Raw genomic sequence first — 16475 nt, 5'->3', positions numbered from 1 at the left:
GATCTCAAGATTTTGAGACCAAAAAATGGTGATTAGATACATGTGAACATTTTGAGGTTTGCAGTGTTGAGACACCAAATGCTGCTACCAGTGCCCTTGTTGAGTGGGGGAGGGGGAGGGCACCTTTCAGGGCAGTGTGCGCTGGTCGGACCAAGGGTTGGGTCCATCAGAAAAACTTGAATCTCCAAACCAAAAGTCTCCCAAAGGAATTAACCCTCATCCTCACAGAGAAAACGCGGTACTCATGTCATTGGGAATCCACACATGGTTCCTCTGTGTTAGACGGCATTTCTCATCCTCCCAAGATATTCGCCTAAACCATATGAAACTGACATTTCTGTAGAGCAAAAAGTACTCAAATATGAACAGTTTCTTGAAGTGTAACGTAAGAAATGTAACTGTTCTGTTAGACCTCAATGGGTCACAAAGGGACTAACTAGACAGTGAGTCATGTCCTCTAGCTTATGCCTTGTCCCATTGGGTACAGAATGTTCGCAGGTGCACTGTGCAAGTCTAATGACAGGTGGCAAAGGAGAATTCACATTCTTGCATTTCTTATTTAAAAGTATGATTGTGCTTTTCCCTTCTATCCCTCCCCAAAGGGACAACTACACACTTCAGATCAATCCCAATTCAGGCCTCTGTAATGAAGACCATTTGTCCTATTTCACTTTTATTGGAAGAGTTGCTGGTCTGGCAGTATTTCATGGGAAACTTCTAGATGGTAAGTTACTGACATGTCACAAAGGAACCAAAATGGGACATTGCTGTTTGTGGTTCCTTATTAGGCTTCATATCTTTCACATCACAATTTTAAGCAAAAGTTTCACTGATTTCTCTAGAATTCGATAAATTAGTTTTATGGTTTGCCTATAAAAGGTGCTTTTCCCTGGTGTCATCCTAATTTGAGCACTGAAGACATAGTGTCTACAGTTTCAAAAAAAATTTTTTTAACTGACAGTGTGAAGCACAGAACATTCTGTATTTGCACATTTTCTGCTATCCAGAGTAACTTTTTTTTTTTTTTTTAGCAAGAGGTAGATTTGGTGACAGATGGAAAAGCTAATTGAAAAGTTAATGAAAATGATCTCATCCACCCAATATCCTGCTATTGTTCTCTTTGTCCTCAGATTATTATTTTTTAATGTGAAGGGATTGTAAATAATTTCAAAGCAATGCTAGAAGTTAGTGAAGACCTTGACCCTGAGATCACTGCTTAAACAGATGGCACAAAAGAATCTCATTATTATTTAGAGCATATAAGTCAGGGAAGGAACTTCAAGGTAACCTCGGAGTTAGAAGTCAGACTTCTTCCCTGGCTGGATCCGTAGGCTGATTAATAGTAGACACCTCTTCTGGATTCCATTACTTCAGGAGTACTGACTGGAAGGGGGGATTACAGAAATCCATCAGTGAGGAAGTGGAGTCAGAAATATTTTTGAAGGAGGAACCTGGGTGGCTCAGTTGGTTAAACATCAGACTCTTGCTTTTGGCTCAGGTCATGATCTCAGGGTCATGAAATCGAGCCCCACAAAGGGCTCTGTGCTCAGTGAGGAGTCTGCTTTTCCTTCTCACTCTGCTTGTCCCCCTGTGAGTGTGCACATTCACTCTCTCTCTAATAAATAAATAAAATCTTTTTAAAAATCTATTTTGGGCGGGGCCTGGATGGCTCAGTGGTTGAGCATCTACCTTTGGCTCAGGTAGGTCCTTTGAGGTCCTTTGGCTCAGATCCCAGGGTCCTGGGATCAAGTCCCACATTGAGCTCCCCTCGAGGAGCCTGCTTCTCCCTCTGCCTGTGTCTCTGCCTCTCTCTGTGTCTCTCATGAATAAATAAAATCTATAAAAAAAATTTAAAAATTAAAATATCTATTTTTGAAGAATGTGGGCATAACACAGTTGAAGATAGAGAGCAGAGAGTAATATTTGAGGTCAAAATTATAATTACCATAGAAAATGAGGTTTTCTGAGTAATTATGTTAATTGTTTGTGGAACTTTAGCTATTCCAGTGAATAATTGATGGCCCCTCTGTACTTCTCCCTTTAATATATCTTCACTGGTAATTGCTAGCTGATTTTGATCCACTTATTTCATGTTTTATTTTTGGTGGGGAAAGTAAACATTTTTTTTCCTGATTAGAAAGAAACTGCACTCATTATTTATGTATTTTATATATATATATACACACACACACACACACACACACACACACACAGTGGTGTGTGTGTGTATATAAACATATTTTAATTCTGCGACTTGGGAGTTACACCATAGATTATTTTAGCTTGTGTAGATCCATTTCAGCCTTCTTAAAGGTCTGTTTATTTACCTTCTGCCAAGTGAGAAGACATTCTTAGTTGCTGCAGAGAAATCTAGAAAGAAGATAAGATCTTGGCCTCAGTGAACTTCAGTTCTGTGGGAGGGGATGGGCGAATGGGTGAGGAGCAGAAGAATGGGGGCCTGTAGGAAGAGGGAGCGTGGGAGGAGAAGGCAGCCTGGCAGGAGGGTCTGGGGAGTGGACCTGTGCCACACCTCGAGGGTGGGGTAGGAGTAGGCATTTAGGAGCTGGGGTCACTAGAGAGCCAAGGCTTTTGTGAGAGGAGGAGTGGAGAGAGGCAGGAACACAGCAGGGAGGAGGAGACTGCCACAGAGGGGAGAGCAGTGTGCCTGGGAATTCTGGAGTCGAGAACCAGAGGGCCCACAGGTGTGTAAGGCCAGAAGGGGAGCCCCACCTCCCCACCCCCCGCAGATCCTGTGCACTCCCCCTCCCCCGGAAGACAGCACAGCCTTCTGGGTGGTCACCCTTGTTCCCCTCTTGCCCCCTTCCTGATTGTCTCCCCATTACTGCCCAAGCAGTGATCCCCAAGTGCAGGTGAATTTTCACCTGGCTTTTCCAGGACACCCGGTCCCCAGGCGGCAGCCTGACTCTCCAGCACCCCCTGTGGGCTGTGCGCTCCCCAGACCCCTCGCGGCCTGTCCTCGCCAGGGCTCCTTACCCTCTACTTCTCCTTTGTTCTCCCGCTCATGTGGCTTGTTTGAGCTGCAGACACCTGCTTGGCCTTCAAGAAGCTCTTTTTCCCTCCGTGCTGTACTCTCTCCCTTTCCTGAGCCCTGCCTTCCCCTAGGCCAGGCCTGGCCTCTCATCCAACCTGCGGGCAGCTTAGTTTTTTATTTCATGCTCTGATGCACAGCAGTATCAAAGCTTTGAAACTAACCCCTGGTTTTCCACCATATCTTAGGTTTCTTCATTAGACCGTTTTACAAAATGATGTTGGGAAAGCAGATAACTCTGAATGACATGGAATCTGTGGTAAGTGAATATAGATCGCTCCCATGGGCGTCACGGGCCACCTTCAAGAGAGGTAGCTGAGACCACGCTGTAGTCGCAGTGATTTTTGTGGGTGTCGTCATTCGCTATGAACAGGGAACATTGATTTGTCCAAGGAGTTAATTGCTCTCCCTGGCTTTTATAATAAGTAAATCGTTGTTCACATTTCCTAGATTCGGTGGTGCTTGAGGTGGGCAGACACAGATCTCGGCCACCTAACTTAACCCAGAACTGGTTTAACCAAATTAAATCCGAGGGTCATGTGGGGATCTCACTGCAGCTCCTGCTCTCCATCGAAAACTAATAATACGATTGTTTAGAGATCCATCTGGTCTCCCTCTGTTTTTTGATCTCAAAAAATGGCAGGAGCACAGGCCAGAAAACAGACAAAGGGAGGGAAGAGCATTTACCATCACCCCAGATGTGGAAGTGACCAGTATGGTCCAGGGGACGGGATGAACTCAGTTAGAAAATGATGCCAGGAGACACACTCTGCAAAGTGATTCGGGCTTTCACATTGCATTCAACTTACTCATTTTATCCAGGTTCACCATTTTAGGGTTGAAAGGATTTTCTATACAAACGAAAATGAACTCTTCTCATAACGTATCTTTTGCTTCTGTTTTTCTTTTACTTTACCCATAGCCCCACACCATGGAGCTCCAGTCGAGCATGTGGGTGTTTGCCTGAGTGCCTGCGCACTCACAGGGCCATCAGGAAGCTCTTTGTCCCTTTGGGATATTTGCAGCTCTGCTTTCATATCCTGTCTCCTGATCAGAAAGCACCTGCATTGCCTTGGCCCTGGTGTAGTGTTGATGGTGTCTCTTATATAGTTGGGCGTATGAGCCATGTTCTCATTGTCTACCAGCATCAGTCGGGTTCCTGCTCATCATCTCTGCTAGGAACATAGACATTTCTTTTAAAGTCTAAATCTTATACCCACCTGTTGATGGTCGGTGCACACATTCTCTCTTGCCTTCCCAGAGCCTGTCCGGCCCATCCACAGTGGTGGAGCCTCCGGGCCTGCCCCAAGAGAGACGAGCCCAGGGCCTTGTGGCTTGTGTTCTGGCTTTGACACCAGAGCAACCTTCCTGTTTGCTTATGGGACTTGCAGAGAGCAACCAAAGCACAGGAAAGGGGTATAAAATCATTGGTATTTAAAGTAGAACATTTTCTGTCTTTCCTGTTTTCCTCTGATGTTTTCACCCTTAAAAGATAGGAAGTATATTGATCTCTCCATGTTCAACTTGATAAGTTATTTCTGCCAAGCCAGGGCAGATTGCTTCCTCTACGCTTTACAGAAGGCAGGATTCAAGTCCAATCCCCTGTTAGTACCAAAACACTTTTTTGGTTTGGTTTGTGTTTTAAATTGAAGGAGAAGAGTAGGTTTGGAGCAGAGCAGGAAACCTATTAGTGACGAAGTAATTCTTGAGCATTCTGAAGGGAATTACGTTAGAAGGACTTAATTATTTGAAGAAGTCAAATGAGTTTGTATGTGGGGAGTTTGTATTTAATTTCTGTGTCATTTCTTTTAGGATAGTGAATATTACAACTCTTTGAAATGGATCTTGGAAAATGATCCTACTGAACTGGACCTCATGTTCTGTATCGATGAAGAAAACTTTGGGCAGGTACGTGCAGGCCTCCCCAGGATTCCCTCCTTGACATTTAGTCTTTGCTTCTTCGCAGAAGGGCTGTAACAGGACTCTGCTGGAAATTAAAACCACCTCTGAGAGCTTCACATGTTAATTAGCATCTCATTGTATCAGCACCTCCTTATCCTGCCAAGAAGCTAAGTTCTGATCACAACCCCCAAAGTTAGAGATCCTCAGTCCTCTAGGGCCTGAAGCCCATCTCCTTCATACCTAAAGCAAATCAGAATGTGAACATTTGGACCTTGGTTTTAGAATTTAAGTACTTCAAAAATAGCATGTTTACTTAGCGGTATAAGTACATGGGCTGGTTAGGTGATGTTGGGGGTGCCTTTAATGGTTCTGTGGTCACAGTGAAAACTGTCTTGTGGGGGGCTCAGCAGGCTTGGATTTTTCTAGCATTCCCTTCTGGCTCTGTGCCCACACTGTCATTAGGCTGAATTCACCATAAAGGTCAGTCTCAAAGATAAAATTGCCTGCTTGGAATTCTCATCACCATCCTAAAGTTCCTTAGAGTACGTTTGTCTTAAACCCTAAACTTTTAATTCATTTGTCCCTAATGATAACAGGGCTTTTCAGGCGGTCTGCTCACGGTGTTACCCAACCCTGCTACCTGCCCTTTCACAAAGCCCAAAGACAGTTCCCATCTCCCAGAGCAAATCTGCATGACCTTGAAATTAATGAGATCGTGGAGCCTGTCTGTGAAGGGTTGCCATATGGAAAATGAAACTGATCTTCCTTCTTGCTTCAGAGGTTATTAAAAGTGTTCTCCGCTATCAAAAAATACCTGTCGCTTTACATTGCAGTACTCAGTTGTATGGGTGAAGCTAGGAAATCCGGTGCCTGCCCTCTTGGGTTCACTGTCTTAGAAAACAAACACAGACGTGCAGTTTGTCTACTTAAAAATTCTTTGTTGACCCTCCTGTGACCTTCAGTCTGAAACCTTTTTTTTAAGCCTAGCTTATGACCTAGCACTGCCTACCTTTAGCCTTGTCTTTTGACCGCTCCATCTGCTCACCACAACAAGCATAGCGTCGTCCTATAACTTGTCCGCAGGGCCAGGTCCCTGTCTGGGGTCACCCTCTGCATTCCTGCTCCTTGTCATCTCCCCTCCCGTAACTCTCTCAGGCTGTCCCTTAATCATCTCCCACCTGCTATGTCCTGTGAGCCAACGTGGGTATTGCCTGCACTCAGCTGCTGCTGAGACCTACTGAAAGCTTATTGAGCAAATGAATGAATGGCACTAATCTAGGGGTTTTTTTTCTTCACCCTGTTAATAATGTTGTAACAGAAGCTCCAAGTGTGAGAAAACAAAATAGTTGCTGTGACTTCGTTTTTTAAGCTGGACCTATGTAAGGGTCTTAACTGCCAATTTTCAAAGGGTAACACATGGATAGTTCTCCTGGAACTGTGTCTTCCTTTCATTTTTAACACATGGAGAAAGGAGTAGAAATAAAGAACCAAGGAAGACTTAATATTGATCTTGTGTGTCGACTGCAAAAAAAAAAAAAAAAAACCTTATATCCACTTATAGAAAACCATATGACTAACAGCACAGTTCAGAAGACGTTAGCAATGCCAGTGCTGGAAGCAAATGAACTAGGAAAGCTTCCTTAGTCACAGTTAGATGGAACTGTTTCTGCCTAATAAATGACAACCAAACACAAGATGTTTGGATTTTTAAGTAGACCTCTAATAAAGATTTTGATGATCATTATAGTTCATATCAATTATTCATTAAAAAGAGTTCTCAGACCTCCTCATTTAGTGCTGTAGGCTCCTCTGCCTTTTGGATTGAATCAGGTAGAGTAATGTAGTAATCAAAACAGGCTCACAGGGGGAGTAAGAGAACAATTAGGTGCCCTGTTTGTTAAACTACTGCCTCCCCTTTTTAGAGAGCTAAGCTGATTAACAGGGAGCTAGTGTTATCTCTCTTGCATCCTGGGAAGAACTTTAGAGTAAATTAAGCAGCCACTTTCTGATCACATCTCCCATTTCCAGTCTGTCCCCAAGCCCTGTTCATTTTAACTCCTGGATACTTCTCAAATCCATCTGTTCTCCCTTCCCATTCTTCCAACACCCAAGTCTAAGCTACAGTCTTGTCTCATGGACTCCTAGCTGGGCTTTTATAGCCACCTTGGCCTCCTGTAATGGCAGAGTGGCCCAGCCTTTCAGGATGTAAGAATTGGCCTATCGTTCCTCTGCCAGAAACTTTGAAGGATAAAGATCCAGATCATTGATTGGCCCCATGAGGTCCCACATGGTCAGACCCCATCTGCCCTGTCTCCAGATGCATTTTGCATCACAGAGCTGCCCCTCTTGCTCTCTGGGTATGGTCTCACTGAACTTCTTGAACACTCCAAGTTCCTTCTGGCCTCAGGACCTTTGCTCATGCCATCCTATCTTTTGGGAACATACTGCCTCCCACCTGTGGTTAGACATCCCTTCCTCAAGGAGCTGGACCCTGACCCCAGGCCATAATACTTCAGAGTATGTCCATGTCTCCCTGTGGCATATAGCATAGATAACTGTGCATTTATTTGTATGACTAGGTGTTGGGCATTAAGTGCAGCCTGTTGGTGTCATCACTGGGTGTGCATCTCGCCACTACGCACGCACATGCACAGAGCCTGGTACTGGGGAGACACTCTCAACAGAGCAGTTGAGCCAGCGTGGGCATCCACTGATGTGCAAGCCTCTCCCCTCTTCCAGCCCTCTGCAAAACTGTTGACTGTGCATTGCCATTGACTTTAACCCAAGAGGAAGCTCAGGCCTCCCTCTGGCCAGAACGTTGTCATTTCTTCAATGGCATGGAGTTGCCACACATGGAGTGCACATGCAGCTGCCCTTCCTTGTGCTATTAGCAGTGTTTTTTCAATTCTCAAAACATCAGACCATCAAGTTGGGTGGTGGCTGTCATTTCACAGAAAGAAACTCCAGCTGTGGTCATGATCGTGCAGTGTTTTCTTTCTGGTTGATGAGAATTTGGAGCTGCTGGTTTCTGGGGCCTCACTGTGAGTTGAGTGTCTCAGATGAATAGATTTCAATATTTGAACAGTCATCCTATGCTAAGCAGAAAGCATAAACCAGGCACTTGTGCACACATATGCACCCATACCCTGCAGGAGGAGGCACTTTCAGAGCTGTAATCAGTAGAAAGTCTTTATTGTCGGTTCAGATCAGCATCTGATCAGATTGCCTTGAAGACCAGAGAAGTGAGAACTCTTACAAACCTGTGCAATAGAGGGGTAAACAATGGGCTGCAGCCTGCAGGAAAATTCTTTAGGACCTTGCATATATTAGGTTAAGGCATGCATTCTCTGCTGGGGTGTTCACCCCCGAGGGGGTAAAAACTAGTTCTTGGAGAACAGAAAGGTCTCAGCTATTACAGTGGTTTGTGGTGTTCCTAGAAGGCCACAGTATGTACTCAAGTGTCCGGTGGATCTGTTTATTAAGATTTACTGGGAAGAAAAGGGCAGGGAGAGAGGAGGGGGCCTAAAAGAGCTCTTAAGGGGTGAAAATTTAAAAAAAAAAATGCTAAGAAACTGCATTGGGGAAGGGAATGATGAAAGGCAGAAACTGGATGTAGGAAGGAAGGTGAGCAACCGGGCAAGGTTGTGGCTGCAGCTGGAAAGAACCAGACCAGGAGCCGACTGTGGAGGGGGCTCCGGGAATGTCAGAGGCTCTGGCTCCTCAAAGACCAGGTCAAGGAGCTAGAGAGATGACACCTGGAGGAGACTGCAGGAGAAGGGCAGGTTGGCTCAGCTGCCTCAGTACCATGGCTCACGTTCATGTCTGCTTGGAGAGGCTGGCGAGGATGAGGGAGGCCTAGCGCCTGACGCTCATCCCACAGGGATCGTGGGGCACGTGTCCTCTCAGCAGGTGGCTGCTGGCCCACAGCAAACAGCATCCAAGGTTGGGGCAGCAGGCAGCTGGACCTTGCTCTGTCCACGTCCAACTTACTTGATAGGATCCACACGATTCCTCGGCAAACTGCTCGGACACTGGACATAAGGCATCTCTGCAAGATCTGGGGGATGTTAAATCCGAAGTTGTAACCTGCCAAGAGGAGGGCCTAGTTCTGTGAGTCACATCTCCTCATAGCTTCCTCTGATCTAGTTCATAGTCTTTATGAAGAAGAGAGATAACATCATCCTCAGGCTAGTTGACTTAAATGGATTTTTCCAGAAGCACAGACGGAGCACCTCCTGGGTACAAGCACTGTGTTGGTGTCCTTCGTATTGGGTCCTTGAGCTCAGACACAAGACAACGATGACCCTGGCCCAGAAGCAGGTGTAACAGAGGAAGTACGTTTTCAGTGCAGTGGGGAGCCGTGGGGTGGCAGGAAGCCGCGCTCCGCCTCCCAATCGGTCTCCCTCTCAGCGAGGAAACAGAGAGAGTAGCACCTGCCTCACGGGGACCATTATGTGAGCCCAGCACTGCACCTGGGCCACAGGCCGCTGTCTGTGTCTGGCCCTTGGCAGCCACTTTAAAACGTGGAATTGGAGCAGCCGCTGCCACCCATTCAAGATGTTTTCTGTGAGAAGCCCAAGCAGGATGGAGACGGACCCTTGAAAGCTTGAGCTGGGACACTGGTTGCCAGGCCCTGGGAGCAGGACCTGGGGCCTGCCCTGAGCACCCCCAGCCCGCCTCCCCAAGAGACCCGCAGTCAGGGTCAACCACAAAACTAGACGGCTGCCCACGGACGGCTTGCTTGACCTCCTTACTTAACTCAGAGAGTGGGGTCCCCCCCCTTTTTTTTCTTTCAAAAACAATTGTATTCGTTTATCTGATGACAAAATACTAATAACGTCAGTAGTAAACATAAAGCCAGTACAATAAAAATACATAAAGGTCATCCGTGGTTCCTACCACCCAGAGAACATTCACGATTAAAATTTTGATTTCTGTCTTCCGGAATTACTCCCGGTAAGCACATGCACACAGGACTTTTTTATCTTTACAGAACGGAATTGTATGATGCGTACGCTTCTAACTTAATATACCCCAAGTGCCTTTCTGTGTCAGGAAATGTCGTGTGTACCATTCTGTGGCCCCCCGATTCCACGGGCAGCAGGACGATTGTAATCTTGGCATATACATCTTGTGCATCTGACCAGTTTTTCCGCTTGGAATAAATTCTAGAAGAGGAAGTATTACGACCAGGGATGCTGTGCATTACAATTTGATGCCCGTTGCCGAACTCTCTTCCCAAACGGTTGAAGCAATTAAGCCCCCACCAGCAGCGGAGGGAGGAACAGTGTCCCTGGCGTTGGCAGTGCGGGCTCGCTGCCCCTCTGTCGTCGGGTGTGGCTCCGGGAGGCCCCCAGGTGCTCTCGTCCCCACAGCCCCCGGAACAGACTCAGGGTCGCGACCTGGGCTGCACGCCTCTCGGCCCCCAGAACTGTGCTCGTTTGGCGTGGATCCGACGGGGGACTCGGCCACCCAAAGGGAACGGCGTGACAGCCTCTGGGGAGGGAAAGGAAAAGCCATCGGGGGCTTGTTTAAAAATGCGGCGTATCAACAGATCCCGGCCGCGAACCTCCGAAGAGGTTTTACCCCAAGGAAGGCCCCACGTCCCCGGCGAAGCTGCCGCGCGTGGCCGTGACCCGGGGCCGGGCAGGGGTGAGGGCAGCGCCTGGGAGCCGAGCAAGACGGTAACGAGGGACGTGCATCCGGAACCCGCGTGGGGGGCGGCGAGGAGTTGAAGTGGCTCGTAGAGCGGCGATCTGTCCGGGGCGGAAAGGCCAGACCCCCTCACCCCCAGCCGCTGGAGGTCTCGGGGGCCCTGCTGTCCCCGGCCTGGGGGCCCAGGAGGCGCGGCACCGGCCGTCCGCTGCCCGAGCAGCACGTGTCCTCGCAGCCCCGAAGCCCTTCTCCCCCGTGACGGCGTGACCCTGAAACTTAGTCTGGAAAACCTCCCCCGCGGGCTGGTGTGCCCCCTGAAATAGTCACGCGGGGAAAAGACCGGAGGGGATCCCCGCAAAACATCCGTGCGGCTTTCTTCAAATAGATAGGAGGCTTGCGGGAGGGGGGGGGATTTTTTTCCTTTTTTTGTTTCATTAAAATTTCTACGAGAGTAGACTTTATTTAAAAAAAAAAAATGAGGGTCCCTCCCTCCCTTGGCTTCTGCTGGGTATCGCTTTCTAGGGCCGGCCTGAAGCACAGAAGGCCACGCTGGTTTTCAGCCACTTTGTTCCCAATCCTCGGTGGCCCTGCAGGAGGGAGCTTGTCCGGGGGGTGGGGGGGGGGGTCTGCACACACATAGGAGGCCAGGCTTCTCGGAACACCAGGTAAATCCATCCCTCAGCTTTGCTTTTGAAGCTGCCTTTTTTTTTTTTTTTTAAGTCCCTGCATTTTGCATTTTTGAAAGAAAATCCATGGGGCACCGGGTGGCTCAAAGAGTTGAGCATCTGACTCTTGGTTTCGGCCCAGGTTGTGATCTTGTGGGTCCTGGGATTGAGCCCCAAGTCTGCTTGAAGATTCTCTCCTTCAGCCCCTCTGCTGACGTACACATTCATATTCTCTCTCTCTCTCTCTCTCTCTCTCTCTCTCTCTCTCCCCCCCCCCCCCAAATAAATCTTTGGAAGAAACAAAGCCATGCATCTTTTTTTTTTTTATGATTATAAAATCTAATTTTCAGAAACTAAGTGCATGAGAATCTGGATCTCTGTAGTCTTGATGAACATATCCTGTCTTTTCTATTAAGCATAATTTCTTGATAATAGATGCTCTTCTCCACTGTTGGTAATGTATGAAGAATAATTAAAACTCCTAAATAACTGCAAAATAATTCACCTTTGTTAACATCTTTAAATGTGTAACATCTCAACAATTTAAAATCTCATTAGATATTCTTTTGTATACAGAGCCCATTTGCTAGGAAATCTTTCTGAATGAATTTTGCTTATCTGCCTTCCGTAGTAAGACATTATTACTCCGTAATGTGGAAAATAACGTCATGATGGTGATCATTGTTTTATCTTTGCAATTACAGACCTATCAAGTGGATCTGAAGCCCAATGGGTCAGAAATAATGGTGACAAATGAAAACAAGAGAGAATATATTGAGTACGTATACACATATTTACAGCTTTTTCTCACTAAACTGAGCAGCCTGTTTGGTTTATGTCCCTTAATGAAACAAAACAGCTCATGACTGTTGTGGTGGACATGCTCTCAACAATCTGAGTTCCTTTCTGGCTTGGGCTAATAGGAAGTCAAATTTTATTTTTTTTTAAGATTTATTTATTCATGAGAGACACAGAAACAGAGGCAGAGACACAGGCAGAGGGAGAAGCAAGCTCCTCACAGAGAGCCAGATGTGGGCATCGATCCCGGGTCTCCAGGATCATGCCCTGAGTCCAAGGTATATGCTTAACCGCTGAGCCACCCAGGTGTCCCAGAAGTCAAATTTTAAGATGGAATGTTTGACTTGTAGCATATCTTCAGTGAGCTGCCTTACTTATAAAGGCGTCAAGAAAGGAGAAAAACGTGTACAGTATTAAGTAATACAGCAAACATGCTCTTAGAGTATGTGCTTATGTGTTCAAAAATGGAGATTTGCCGTATTGGAACATAGTGTCAACAACCAGTGGGGTAAAATTAAGAATGACCAGAAATAAAATATTTCATCTCTCTTCTGGCTTCTTTTTCCATAGTGAAAATAGAGGAAAATAGTCAAAATGGCTAGGAAAATTCACACATGCAGACATAATGAGTTACTTCTGATGTTTATAATTTCTTAACCCAATCTCAGCCCCAGTTGGTGGAATAAAATGTTTAATCTTTGGGAAATCCAACTGTTAGGTAATCCTAGGGCATTTATACTAGCTAGAAGACTTTAGTCTGTTGGACACATTCCGTTTTCCTCTTTGGTACATATGTGTGCTTCAAGCACCTGACTAGGATCTCCCTCGCCAGCCCTGGCACAGGGATGAGGTCAGTGTAGCAGTGTTTGGTTTCTGGGTCCCAGTTTCTGCATCTTGCTGGTTGCCACAGCAGCCTGAGCTCCGTGTCTGCCCTCAGCGCTCTATTTCAACAAGCTGGTTCCCTCCTCTCTCAACGTAATTGGTCAGAGGACTTGAATTTGGAGAATCAGCCTAGAGTCTTGGCATCTTTTAGGGTCATCCACAGATAAAGACCTATCCCTCATTAGAGAGAAATGGAGAGTCTTAGAGCCTCTGCTTAGAGACGCTGACAGAGCACGCAGTCTTACATAGCGGACTTCTCCCCGCCTCACAAGTTAAAAGTTAGCTATGCCTAAAAACAAATAAGATACTATAGTTCTTACCTGTTCACATTGGTTGGCACACTTGTTCTGAATTTGGACAATCTAAGCAGGCAGGACACCACCTTGGCAGATGCCATTGTCTTCATTTGAAAGTATAGGCTTTGGGGCGCCTGGATGGCTCAGTGGTTAAGCATCTGCCTTGGTCTCGGGGCATAATCCCGGGGCCCTGGGATCGAGTCCCACATTGAGCCTGCTTCTCCCTCTGCCTATGTTTCTGTCTGTCTCTCTCGTCTCTCATGAATAAATAAAAAATAAAATCTTAAAAAAAAAGAAGAAGAACAAGAGAAAGTTCAGGCTTTGCGTGGATTTTTTAAAACACTGCCCCTGAGGGCGATGAGGGTCAGAAGACTGAGGGTTTGGATGTTGTGATACGTATTATACCTCATTCTTTGCACTTAATTCTTTGAGGTTACAAATTTGGTGGGGAGTGGGCTTAGAGTTTCAGCTGGCTTCAGTGGAGAGGAAAGGATGACTAAAGTCTCCACCTGCCCTTGACACACGGGTCCCCCTGGCGCAAGAATGCAGTGACGGTTGCCGGGTGCGGTGATGCCTCGTGTGGCTGGGACTCGGACCGTTGCCATAGTGGCACCTCCCAGGGGAGAGCCCTTTATGACAAGACCCTCGTGCCATTTCACGACAAAATGCCTTAGCTGGAGTCCAGCACGGATTTGCCTGGCATTGAATTCTGCTGTGCGCTAAAGATCGTAACAGAGAAAATGGTTTCAGTACATTTCTGTTAAAGAGGTCTTGGCATTAATCCTTCCAATTTTAGTATTAAAGGATTAGTGTTTTGCCAACAAGTTATGTGTCGTTGAAAACCAGTACACCGGATACTAGAGTGAAATGTGTCACAAAATGTACTGGATACTCCTTTTCAAAATCTATGTACATGTTTTTGCACAGGTGGATGTGTATATGTGTGCATTTACGTGTCTACAGGTACGATGCACCTGTGTATTCACACTCCGCGATTTTTTTTATGCCTTTTCTCCACGTTGTCACATTCGTATGCAAGTTTCGTAAACTGAGGCTTGATAGGGGGCATAAAATATTTTTGAAATCCTGAGGTTTTAGGTTTCCCAGCAACTCCTGAGAGAATTACTGAGTAAACCAGGCTCTGGACCCTGCCTTCTGTCCGCTGGTTGCGGGGGGTTCCTCTGCCTTCCCCTCAGTGGGTGAGAAGGCGGCGGGAGACAAAGGGCGCTCGTGGTGACAAGGATGGTTCAGCACTCTCTCGTTTCTCCCACAGCTTAGTCATCCAGTGGAGGTTTGTGAACAGGGTCCAGAAGCAGATGAACGCCTTCTTGGAGGTACGTGGTCTGCCCCCAGCAAGTTGAGAGGGGAGGGCTGTCCTCCCTGGGTGGGGGAGCGGGGGGGGGGGGGGTGACCACCTGACCTGAGGTCAGGCCTGCTCAGCTCACACCTCCGCCCCGGCCCGGGGTCCTCAGCCACGCTTCTTTTGCTTGGTGTCTTTTGCTTGCTCTGCTTCTGCCTGAGTCCCTCGCAGACTTAGCTTCAGCGCAGGTCCACAGAAAACACATTTTCTTAGGCTGGGTTCTGTCTTCTACTGAGCCGTCTTGTGCCAGCTTTCCTCCCATTAGAGGGTGAAGCAGATGCTCCTCAGATCCAAATACTTAATGTCAGCAATGCTCCCAGGCCCCTGACAGAGCATGGGGGGGATTCATTATTTTTAAAAAGGGTTCCTTTTGGGGGCAACTGGGTGGCTTCGCCGGTGAAGCCTCTGCGTTCCATTCAGGTCATGATCCCAGGGTCCTGGGATCGAGACCTGTGTCAGGCTCCCTGCTCAGCGGAGAATCTGCTTCTCCCTCTCTCCCTCCCCCTCTCCCCCCTCCCCCTCTCTCCCCTTCCCTCCCCCTCCCCCTCTCCCTCCCCCTCCCCCCTCCCTCCCCCCTCCCTCCCCCTCCTGCTCCCCCTCCCCCGCTCCCCCTCTCTCCCCCCTCCCTCCTCTCCCTTCCCCTCTCCCTCTCTCCCTGTCCCCCTTCCTCTCCACCTCCCCCTGCTCTCTCTTTCCCTCCTCCCTCCCCCCACCCCAAATAAATAAATTTTTTTTAAAAAAAGTTCATTTTGGGCAAAAGTAAAATTCCTTTTTAAGTCTTGGTAACGGGTTTAGTTATGTAAAGAGAACGTAGGAAGAAGCCCCAAGTGCACAGTATGAATTTCCACTGAACCAGTGCAGAGTTCTCATTAGGCAACGCTCTCCTCAGCTTGCCCCAGCTCGGTCACCTGCGGTAAAGCTCTAGGCCCAGCAGAACACTCAAAAATAATTCAGGGACTTAAAGCATGAAATGTGAGTTAGACTTGCAAGAGGACAGCAGGTTTTATACTTTGTTTGCATAAGAAACCCTGGAAGCAGGGTCCTGGCACCCCTGCCCCCACCACGGTGATCCCACTTTCAGAACCAGATACCTGCGAGGCCCAGCAGCACAGAGCATCTCACCTGACCTCCCAGGGTTCATGGTTCACTCGGGAGCTAGCACAGGCTCTCAGCACTCCTCTCTCCTCTACTGGGTCACACCGCCCCCTTATGTAGCTCACGTCTGTGCCTTCGGTACCTTATTTTTAAACATGTTCTCTTGCACATCCGTGGCTCACACGTTTTAGGACACACTGACTCATAGCTGTTTCATAAAATGGTTTTGGAATGCGCCTGCCTACAGTCATCCACATTTTCAGAGGGTTTCTGAGATTGCTCAGATACCTGAACCTTCTAGATTCTACTTTTCTAAATTTTTACCTTGTGACTATGCTGTTTTTATTAGAACTACAGTTACAGGATACCATCGCTTTTATATAAATCAGCAAAGAATGTGTTTTGTTCTGGCTATTTTTTCTGTAAAATTTGTCTCTTTCAAGGAAAGAGGGTATTTAAGGGGATTTTTTTTTTCTTTCAGGGATTCACAGAACTGCTTCCTATTGATTTGATTAAAATTTTCGATGAAAATGAGCTGGAGGTTTGTATTTTAAACATTTTCTGTAAAAGTAGATCTCTTTAAATGGTATCTTATTACTCTCTGGTCCTAATGTCCTAGGGAGTAAGCTTGGCTGGATTCTACTCTCTCTTATGGGGTGTGTTCATGGATTTTAGAGTAAGGAATAGTGAGCTTAGCCACCTGTACATTCCTCACCCAGGAGAGGGTCGTTCTGGACACACCAGGCAAATAGAGGCCCACTGAGCTGTGTTGG

The 16475-nt window shown here is 47.0% G+C and overlaps 1 protein-coding gene across 12 annotated transcripts in view; it reads left to right on the top strand.

Annotated features, from left to right (window-relative positions):
• The window catches only part of NEDD4L (NEDD4 like E3 ubiquitin protein ligase), a 338487-nt gene that overhangs the window by 308783 nt on the left and 13229 nt on the right, over positions 1–16475 (top strand). For all 12 annotated transcript variants that reach the window (XM_072822182.1, XM_072822146.1, XM_072822130.1 and 9 more), the window contains 6 exons: positions 603–724; positions 3238–3308; positions 4862–4957; positions 11976–12049; positions 14521–14581; positions 16184–16243. In XM_072822182.1, coding sequence (XP_072678283.1) covers positions 603–724; positions 3238–3308; positions 4862–4957; positions 11976–12049; positions 14521–14581; positions 16184–16243 — 484 coding nt within the window. The remainder of the gene's footprint in view (positions 1–602; positions 725–3237; positions 3309–4861; positions 4958–11975; positions 12050–14520; positions 14582–16183; positions 16244–16475) is intronic.

This window comes from Canis lupus, chromosome 1 (genome assembly GCF_048164855.1).
Source record: "Canis lupus baileyi chromosome 1, mCanLup2.hap1, whole genome shotgun sequence".
NCBI lineage: Eukaryota > Metazoa > Chordata > Mammalia > Carnivora > Canidae > Canis > Canis lupus.
Note: the sequence above shows the minus strand (reverse complement) of the source record. Positions and strands in the feature narration are given on the sequence as shown.